General features: G+C 52.4%; 3 protein-coding genes across 4 annotated transcripts; all 3 read left to right on the top strand.

The window, feature by feature from the left end:
• Positions 1-2,761: 2,761 nt before the first annotated feature.
• On the top strand, positions 2,762-4,519 carry LOC125691870 (sulfotransferase 1 family member D1-like). Its single transcript, XM_048941785.1, has 7 exons — positions 2,762-3,041; positions 3,146-3,271; positions 3,352-3,449; positions 3,548-3,674; positions 3,771-3,865; positions 3,969-4,149; positions 4,270-4,519. Exons 1-7 carry the CDS (start codon positions 2,837-2,839, stop codon positions 4,380-4,382), a joined length of 945 nt encoding a protein of 314 aa, XP_048797742.1. The 5' UTR covers positions 2,762-2,836; the 3' UTR covers positions 4,383-4,519.
• Positions 4,520-5,241: 722 nt separating this feature from the next.
• On the top strand, positions 5,242-7,595 carry LOC125692422 (sulfotransferase 1B1). The gene is made up of 8 exons (XM_048942916.1): positions 5,242-5,375; positions 5,992-6,134; positions 6,253-6,381; positions 6,500-6,597; positions 6,710-6,836; positions 6,919-7,013; positions 7,099-7,279; positions 7,352-7,595. The coding sequence occupies exons 1-8, from the start codon at positions 5,257-5,259 to the stop codon at positions 7,462-7,464; spliced, it is 1,005 nt and encodes a 334-aa protein (XP_048798873.1). The 5' UTR covers positions 5,242-5,256; the 3' UTR covers positions 7,465-7,595.
• Positions 7,596-7,711: 116 nt separating this feature from the next.
• LOC125692423 (sulfotransferase 1B1-like) lies at positions 7,712-9,855 on the top strand. Of its 2 annotated transcripts, XM_048942917.1 has the most exons (8): positions 7,712-7,933; positions 8,334-8,482; positions 8,669-8,797; positions 8,880-8,977; positions 9,070-9,196; positions 9,274-9,368; positions 9,440-9,620; positions 9,693-9,855. In XM_048942917.1, exons 2-8 carry the CDS (start codon positions 8,335-8,337, stop codon positions 9,803-9,805), a joined length of 891 nt encoding a protein of 296 aa, XP_048798874.1. In that variant the 5' UTR covers positions 7,712-7,933; position 8,334; the 3' UTR covers positions 9,806-9,855. The 2 variants fall into 2 exon arrangements, with proteins under 2 accessions (XP_048798874.1, XP_048798875.1); XM_048942918.1 differs by lacking the exon at positions 7,712-7,933 and having other exon boundaries at positions 8,369-8,482; positions 8,592-8,797.

The following is a 9,855-nucleotide window of genomic DNA, read 5'->3' as shown; positions in this document are numbered from 1 at the left end:
TAGAGCAAGATTTTAAGTAGGTTAATCTACCTAAAAAAGACTAAAAAGTTGATACCTTCAGCAAAAATAAGAGATACAAAATAAAAGCTGTATAACTAAAAGACAAGGCAAGGGCAATGGTTGAAGTCAAATGAAAACAAGTTTAAACAAGAAATAGAGCACAAACATTTAACTCTGATTAACTGCTTAAACTGATTATCTAGGGAAATGCAGAATTCACATGATGTCTAGAAGTGATACATTGCACAAACCACCTATGGGGCTTCACACAGCAGTTAAGAGGGAAATGGAAAGGCCAACACTTCATAGAACAAGCTAGACAATACAGAGATTCCTTCCAGAAATTAAAAAACAATTCTATTAACTTGTCCATACTACTGTGAATGACTAAACCAAAGAAACATCATTATCAGGATAGCACACTACGTCCAGAGCCACCATTACACGCCTCAGGCTGTCCCAGGTTCTTCAGGGTCTCAACAGGCATGGAGCCAAAGCTCAGGATGCACTCATTTCATCCCTAGAACACCTGTCATGAGACACCTTTGCTGAAAACTCTCAAAGCTTCTGGAATCCCTAACTGCCTAAACATAAGGGAACTGCTGCTCCAAGGGCAACATGCAATCAGACTACCATAGAGACTGCAGTGCCATATATAACTGTTTGAAGTGAACTTGGAGCATGGATACAACCACTTACCCCTCTCTGAAGATCAAAGCTTGCCAAGCACTCCACAGGACAGAATCTCCAAGTGCAAACCCTTCCCTGGTGCTGGCCAGCCCTTAAATGCAGTCAGGCTGGCCACGAGTGAATTGCTCACACCTGCGCTCCCAGAGCTGGCTCTGCCCCTTCACCAGGTGCTCAATCACTGGTTCAGGCCGAGCCTTAATGGTTCCCATAGAATTATATACAGGTGAATATGTACAATTTGCTTTTGTTGATCTGCCACCCATGGATCTAAGACCTCAGCTTGGTACAATGCTAGATTCAAGGAGTGGTGACAAGTCTCCCTCTTGATCTGTTTTTACTCTTTAGTAGCTATTGCCTAAATTTACCTCAAAGTAGCTGTTAAGGGAATAACACCTGTGCTAAAGTAACCCAACCAGGTGGGACAAGACACTTCTCTGTTCCTTTAGCTGTAGGAATCACATTAGATATGTGATATTCTTCTTCTCTTCGGTTGCTCCATGTCCTGCCATGGGAGGAGATGGCTTTGCTTGCTCGTCCTTAAAAACAAAACTATCTGACCATCTGCCTTTCATCAGTTCTACTTCAGGGGTTTCATTTGTAATGGCTTTGGTAGAAAGTGTGTAATTATCAGTCTTTACTGCCTATCTTTGATCGGAAAAATATCCATACCAGGAGAAGCAGAACTTTCACAATTCCCTAGAAAATAATTAGGGGAAAGGTTGGACTTTCCCCTTTAAAATACTTTTATACTTTCTCCTTTACTTTAAAATAGCCACAAAATCCTCTCTGCGGGGAGGAATCAAAACAAGCGGCATAAGAGATTGTCATTCTATCTCATTGCTGTCTTTTTAAATTTTGCTTCTTTTGCTGGCTAACAGTACTTTACATCTTAATTGCAATATTTTGATTCTAATGGTTAGAAGAAATATTTTAGTACAGTCATATGATACCAACTGACCTAAACATAAAGAATGTCTGGAATCAGATGCTATTCCTTGAATTACTTGCTACATGAGATGAAGTTGGCCTTTCAGCTGTAAAGCTTGTGAGATTTGTTCTGCCTCAGTCAGCTCATTAATTCAAAGAACTTGAATTCAACTCTTAATACATCTTAATCTTTTAGTGGCATAAAATGTCACGCTTTGTATTTCCTTTAGAGAAGGTAATACAGACTTTTTTTATATATGCACATGAGCGCCTATGCAATTATTTCATAGTTACTTGATAGTACCTCTGCAACTTTCCAGTTTAAGATAAGGTATGAATATTATTTCAGATACCTGAAAAGAGAAGTATGAAAACAAATTATCTTTAATGGAAGCACCATCACACAGATAAAATTCCCAAATTAACTGGAACTCAAAGCACCCTGATATCCAAAATACACCCTATATAATTACCACAATTTAAAAAAAAATGCATATTATATTCATTTTCTATATATGCTTCATAGTTTCAACAGCTACAGACCCATAAGTTAGAAAACACACTGAAATGTACTGAGTTTATTAATCATGTAAAGACAGTACAATAGAAGTATTATTAAATTTAACTTCTTAGTTCTGAAACTGCTTGTTTCGGAACACATTAAGAGGAGGTCAACACAGGCACTGCAGTCTGCAATTCATGTATTAGATCGCCAATTTCACGAGGCCGGGAACCGCACAGGCCCCGGCATCCGCTACCACAGCGCCCTCTCGCGGGCGCGGCGCAGCGCACACGGTCGCCTATCGCTGCAGGGCGGCGCGAGTGGGCGGTTCACACTCGGCCGTTGTTAAACGGGGCGGTGCACGTTCGGGTTCTGGCAGGCCGAACCAGCGAAGGGGATGGGGGACGACATGTTCCCCTTCCCCTCCCCCCAACCCCCCCAACCCCCCTCTCTCCCCTTCCCCCACCCCCTTGGGTTTTGCTGGGCTCAGGCATTCCCTGCCCTTGCCGAGCAGTATTTCACTATTCTGCTGGCACTTAAGAGAAACCATCCAACAGCAAAACTGTGTCGTGGGGCTGCTGTAGGAGCAGGAGGAACTCTTGTCCTGCTTGAGCATGTCTCATTCCAAAAGGACCGACTGCTTTTTCAGTAGAAAAAAGCTCAGTGGGGCCAGGCAAGGAGGCTCTCACTGCCCTTTAAGGCCACACGTGATATGGGATGGACTTTGCCCTTCCCTTGGGCTCAGGCACAGACAGTGTGTGGGCACCGGCTGCCAGCATGGGAAAGGATGAGGTGCTCAGGCAAGAGCTGGGCCACCTTCATGACATCCCACTCTACAAATCCTTTGTGGCAGGCTGGCCGCAGGTGGAGGCCTTCCAAGCCCAGCACGATGACCTGCTCATCGCTACCTACCCCAAGTCTGGTAAGTGGCTCTAGGGGAGATGGGGAGGAGAAAGATGGGGCACAGCTGGGTAGTTCACAGCTCCTACACTGCTGGCCCCTGTAATGCTTACCCATGGGCTGCAGGCACAACATGGCTGAGTGAGATCCTGGATGCAATCTACCATGATGGCAACTTGGAGAAATGTCGGCGGGATGCGATCTATAACAGGGTGCCCTTCCTGGAGATGAAGGTCCCTGGGATACTGAATGGTGAGCATCTGAGGGCTGTGCAGGGAAGGAGCAGTGCTGGAGCGGGTGTGGGGTCAGGGCACTGAGCCTCCATCCTGCAGGTGTTGAACAGCTGGAGAAAACCCCATCCCCACGGTTGGTGAAGACCCACCTGCCAGTTCACCTCCTCCCGGCCTCCTTCCAGGAGAAGGACTGCAAGGTAATGTATTGAAGCAGCTCCCAGTCTCTCTCCCTTTGGGGCACTAGTGAGGGGACACCACTGCTGCCCCCCCCAGTCACAGCCTTGGCTCCTTCCAGGTGATCTATATGGCTCGCAATGCCAAGGACGTCGTAGTCTCCTACTACTACTTCTACCAGATGGCCAAGATCCACCCTGATCCTGGCACACTGAGCGAGTTCCTGCAGGCATTCATGGATGGGAAAGGTAGGGGCTGAATTCCCAGACTCCCCTGATAAATGCCAGTGAGGAGGGCATCCTTTGCTGTGCCATTTTTCAGCTAACCCTACCCACATCCTGCAGTGGCCTATGGGTCCTGGTACAAGCATGTGAAGGGCTGGTGGGAGAAGAGGCACGAGAAGCGGCTTCTCTACCTCTTCTATGAGGATATGAAGAAGGTGAGGATAATCTGGAGGGAGGGTCTGGAGCCTACCCCTGCTGCCCCAAGCGATTTCTGAGGGAGTGCCAGCAGCAAGCATCCCCACTCCTGCTGCTCCTCAGGACCCATGGGGAGAGGTTCAGAAAATCCTGCAGTTCCTGGACAAGGAGGTGGCAGAGGAGATGGTGACAAGGATCCTCCATCACACCTCCTTCAAGGAGATGAAGAAGAACCCTACCGCCAACTATGAGACAATGCCCACTACACTGATGGACCACAGCCTCTCCCCATTCATGCGGAAAGGTGGGTTTTGGCTTGCGGTGCCTGGTGAGTGGAATCCCCAGGCCACACTGCAGCCCTCATCTGTGGACGCAGATATTTGGAGGGGCAGGTTTTGCCTCACATGCTTTCCTACCCCCTCAGGCATCTGCGGCGACTGGGCGAATCACTTCACTGTGGCTCAGAATGAGTGCTTTGACCGGCACTACCAGCAGCACATGGCAGGCTCGGATCTCTGCTTCCAGATGGAGGCATGAGGGCTGCACATCGTGGGGGCTCGGCACCCAGTGGGGAGCAGGCACTGGATTCCTGCTGCAGCAGTGCCAGACTGGGGCATGCTACCATTCGTTTTTATTCCTGTAATAAATTGCAATAAACAGAATATTGCCAAGAAGCTCAACAATTGCTCTGTGAGTGGAAAAACCCCAAAGCAGCCAGAAGGTACCCACTGCCCCACAGTACCTCTTTGCCTAGGCATGTTTATGCCTCTGAATTGCTGCAGATTGCTTTGCAGAGTGGGCAGTAGCAGGGCAGAAATATCCATTGCTATTGTACCAGCCCCAGGTTGGCAGGGCAAAGGCAAGAGGAAACACCTCATGCCCCATTCAACTCCAGCACCCATTCACTAGCATAGTGACATGGGATCATCCCTGCTAACCCACAGGTGCAATGCTTCTGCTTAGGCATCAGTGGGGTAACCTGCTCTCCATCCCTTTGGCATCAAGGATTTTGCTCTGGAGCCTCAAATCTCACACCTATGCCATTTCCAGCTTTGGTCTTTTGAGTTTCCAAAATAGTGAATTTCGGTACTGAGGAACATCTCCACGTGTCTCCAGCTGCTGGCTTTGCCAGATATGCAACCTCCCTCCCAGCACAGCGCGTCTCCCTTAAATTCTTTTCCCAGCAGTGCTCTGGCTGCTGCTGGCACTGCTCTTTTGCAATTGTGTAAACTTTAGACCCTCCTTCTGGGCACGAGCCTAAGTGCTGTGTCATAGCAGTGAGCCCCATGCAAGTGACACCCTTCCCCAGCTCCATTTAGGATTGGGTGCTGAGCTCGGCTCATCATAGGTGCTGGACTCACCCCTCAACCCGCCTTTGGCTCCAGACCCTGCACGCCCTTTCCCTCCCCCAATGACGTCCCCATTCCCAAGCACCTCCCCGTGCCTCCATCTTCTGTGTGGGGAAAGGAAAACAAAGCCCCCCGTGTCTGCTGGCAGAGAATCCCTACTCTTCGCGTCACACAGCAGCAGGTAATGAGCAGCCCCCAACCAGCCTCTGAAACACTAAACCTCAAGACCGGAGGGGCTCAGGAGGGGGGAATCTGATTTCCCTGCGAGCTGCAGAGTGTTGGCTAGCCACTCGCTGGTCGATCTCTGCAAAGCCAGCTTTGTAGGGTGGTGCAGGCCCTAAGAAATAGGTTTGGGAATCTCTACGATCACAAAAGGGGTCTAGAGACAGGTCCAGGTCTTTGGTTTGCCAGATGCATTGGTGTGTCATGTTGGTGTGTCATGCCATCCACACCAACACAAGGAAAAGGACAAGTTATCCTTCAGGACCTGCCCTTTGCCCAAGGGGCAGCACTCACTTTTCTCAAAACTCTTCTGCTGCTGCCCCAAAGGCTGATGCCAGGCAGGATAATGGGCTTTTTCCCCTCTTGGCACCCTCTTTTTTCCCACCTTTGGCACCAAAATTCAGGGGTTCCCAATATACCTCACAGGAGGCAGGCGCCACTTCCCAGGACACCAGCACACCAGACAGGGTTTCCTCCCATGGCCACTGAGCTCAGCAGGAATTTCAGGGCCTGAACAGGGATGAGGTGGCCCTGTGATGACCACACTGCTATCCTGTGTCCCTTGTCCCCATCAGAACAATGGATGCCTATCTGCGCCAGCCCTGGAGCACTGTGCATGCCATCCCCATGGTTACTGCCTTTGCTCAGAACTGGGAGAGAGTAGATAACTTCCAGAGCCGCCCTGATGACATCGTGGTGGCCACCTTCCCCAAGTCTGGTGAGCAGCCTCAGCATGGTAGAGGGGCCATGCATGGGAAGATTCAAGGTGCATTTGGGTGCCTGTGATGAGTTAGGCAGGAACAGCACCAGCCAGAACCTTGTCCCTTCCATCCCAGGCACCACATGGATCTGCGAGATCGTGGACATGATCCTTCAAGGTGGTGACCCCAAGAAGTGCAAGCGGGATGCCATTGTCAACCGGGTGCCCATGCTGGAGTTTGTTGCCCCCGGGCAGATGCCAGCAGGTAGTGGGCTTTGGGCAAAGGTTACCCCCAGGTTGGAGGGGCCACACTGGCTAAAAAGAGTGGGAGCAGGTTGTAGTTTTCAGGTGTATCCTGCTAGTAGTAGGAGTGCTTTTTGTAGGCACAGAGCAGCTGGAGGACATGCCATCCCCTCGTATCATCAAGACTCATATCCCAGCTGCCATATTACCCCAAACCTTCTGGGACAAAGGCTGCAAGGTAACAAAGTTGGAGAGGACATAACAGGAGGGACTCTGCAAACTAAGGGTATGACCAGCCCTACTAGCACCTTGCAAATCCCCATGTGCCACCAACACCAGCTCCTCTGCAGATGATCTATGTGGGCCGCAATGCCAAGGACGTGGCTGTCTCCTACTACTACTTTGACCTGATGAACCAGCTGCACCCTCACCCAGGGACATGGGACCAGTACCTGGAGGCTTTCATGGCCGGCAAAGGTGGAGGGGGACCCATGGGAGCATATGGGGATGCTGAGGGTGCTGCCATGTGGTGACGTCCATGGCCACTCTCCCCATACAGTGGCCTATGGTTCTTGGTTTGACCACGTGCGGGGCTACTGGGAGCGCCGGCAGGAGCACCCCATCCTCTACCTCTTCTATGAGGACATGCAGGAGGTGAGGGGCTGGGGCTGATGGTGGCTGGGGCTGATGGTGGCTGAGGCTTGGTGGTACTGGGGTTGAACACCAGCCCTTGCCTCAGGATCTCTGCCGGGAGATTGCCAAGGTGGCCCAGTTCCTGGGGCAGGAGCTGACGGAGGTGGCACTGGAGGCCATTGCCCGTCACACATCCTTTGAGGCCATGCGGGACAATCCCAGCACCAACTACAGCGCTGTGCCCTCCCGCATCATGGACCAGGGGGTCTCCCCCTTCATGCGCAAAGGTGAGCAGCCACAGAGGGCTCCCAGGCCCCTCATCTCCTCTGGCCCTGCTCACTCCCTTCTCACCCTCCCAGGCATCACCGGTGACTGGAAGAACCACTTCACCGTGGCCCAGAGTGCGCACTTTGACCAGTACTATGCGCAGAAGATGGCGGGCACCGACCTGTGCTTCCGCACACACATCTGAGATTCCTTCTCCTGTCTTAATTCCACAGCCCTGTACTGCCCACCCACGCCCACGGGACCACCTGAGCAACACCGTGTGTTCTTTCCTCTTTCTTGGTGCTGCTAGAGAGAAATAAAGTGTCCTTGCTGAGCCCACTCTGTGTGCTGGCTGCTGCATCCCTGTGCTTGCCTCATCCCTGTGCTTGCCTCATCCCTGACACACCTATCATCATTCCCCAGACTGGGGCCACCGAGTTCAGTACCCATGAACTCCGAACTTCCCCGGCACTTGCTCCTCCTTCCTTGTATGTAGACTGCTGACAAGCATTTCCTCCCACACACACTCCGTCCTCCTCACTTCTATTCCAGAGCTTCTGCTGGACCTGAGCCTCCCTGTCCTCTGCTGCTACCTTGCCTGTGCCACACTCCCGGTGTCACCATCCTGTTGCTCTCCTGCTGTCACCATCCTTGTGCAGAGCGCACACTGCCAGGTGAGGCCTCCTGCCTATACTCAGCCCCTTGGAACTGTAGGTGCCTCATGGGACCAAGTGGGCAGGGCTGCTCAAAGACTTGTGGGACCCAGCCCCTGGCATGACAAGGCATGGGGGTTGGGTTCTGCAAGGGTGCATACAGCACCCCAAAGCCTCCTCCATGGATGGGAGCTGCTGCAGGATGTCCTTGTCTCCATGCTTCCCTCCCTAGATAGCAGGAGAGGAGTGGTGCTCGGGGTGGTGCTTCTACTACCCAGGACAACTTTGGGGCTCCACTCACTGTTCTAGAGGCTGCAACTCTCCAGCTGTGCATGCAGACTGGTACCCACAGGCCAGGAGGACAAGGGGGTCCTAGGCTGCTCCCCCAAGCCTCCCATGAGTCCTCCATTGTCCCCATCAGGATGGCTACGGTGGACAGATACCTGCGCCAGCCCTGGAGCATGGTGCATGGCATCCCCATGGTCTGCGCCTTTGCCCCAAACTGGGAACGGGTGGACAACTTCCAGAGCCGCCCTGAAGACATTGTGGTGGCCACCTTCCCCAAGTCTGGTGAGCAGACCAAATCCCAGCAGTGTGGTGGTCCTGGGGTCAAACATGTGGCACGGCCAGGACCTGCTATCTTGGGAAGGCGCATGTGGACTTTCCTTTCATCCCACAGTACTCATTTGGAGTCTGGGGACTTTGGTGGTGCTAAGAGTCTCTTCAATACCTTCCCCAATGGGCCAATTTCCCCAGGCACCACCTGGGTCAGTGAGATTGTGGACATGATCCTGCAAGGTGGCGATCCTGAGAAGTGCAAACGGGATGCAATCACCAAACGGGTACCTATGTTGGAATTTGCTGCCCCTGGGGAGATGCCAGCAGGTAGGGGGGAAGGGCTCATCTGGGGGCACCCCACCAGGGGCTGTGCCCAGAGGCACACAGGAAAATCCTTTGTGGTCCCCAGGAACAGAGGTGCTAGCTACCATGCACTCACCCCGTGTGGTCAAGAGCCACCTGCCTGCACATATCCTGCCCAAATCCTTCTGGGACAATGGTTGCAAGGTAGCCCTCAACTTCGGTCTTCTCAGCACTGTATGTGGTGTTCAGAGCCTCACCACTGGAGAACCAGGTGCTGTCACCAGCCTCTTCCACAGATAATCTACATGGGTCGCAATGCCAAGGACGTGGCCGTCTCCTTCTACTACTTTGACCTGATGAACAAGTTGGACCAACACCCAGGAACATGGGACCAGTACCTGGAGGCGTTCATGGCCGGCAAAGGTGAGGGGAACCCATGGGACCACACGGGGACACTGAGGGTGCTGCCATGCACCCTCATGGTTGCATTCCCCACACAGTGGCCTATGGTTCTTGGTTCGACCACGTGCGGGGCTACTGGGAGCGCCGGCAGGAGCACCCCATCCTCTACCTCTTCTATGAGGACATGAAGGAGGTGAGGGGCTGGGGCTGATGGTGGGGCTGAGGCTTGGTGGTACTGGGGCTGAGCACCAGCCCTTGCCTCAGGATCTCTGCCGGGAGATTGCCAAGGTGGCCCAGTTCCTGGGGCGGGAGCTGACGGAGGTGGCACTGGAGGCCATTGCCCGTCACACATCCTTTGAGGCCATGCGGGACAATCCCAGCACCAACTACAGCACTGTGCCCTCCCACCTCATGGACCATAGCATCTCTCCCTTCATGCGCAAAGGTAAGCAACCTTAGTGGGTTCCCAGACTCCCTGGATCCTCTGGCCCCACTCATTCCCTTCTCATCCCCCCAGGCATCACCGGTGACTGGAAGAACCATTTCACCATGGCCCAGAATGCGCACTTTGACCAGTACTATGCACAGAAGATGGCGGGCACCGACCTGTGCTTCCGCACAGAAATCTGAGTCTCACACACCTTCAGATTTCTGTTTTTGCAAAAATAAAAGAGTTTTAC

Source organism: Lagopus muta, chromosome 4 (assembly GCF_023343835.1).
Source record: "Lagopus muta isolate bLagMut1 chromosome 4, bLagMut1 primary, whole genome shotgun sequence".
Lineage (NCBI taxonomy): Eukaryota > Metazoa > Chordata > Aves > Galliformes > Phasianidae > Lagopus > Lagopus muta.
This window is presented reverse-complemented; position numbering and strand designations above follow the sequence as displayed.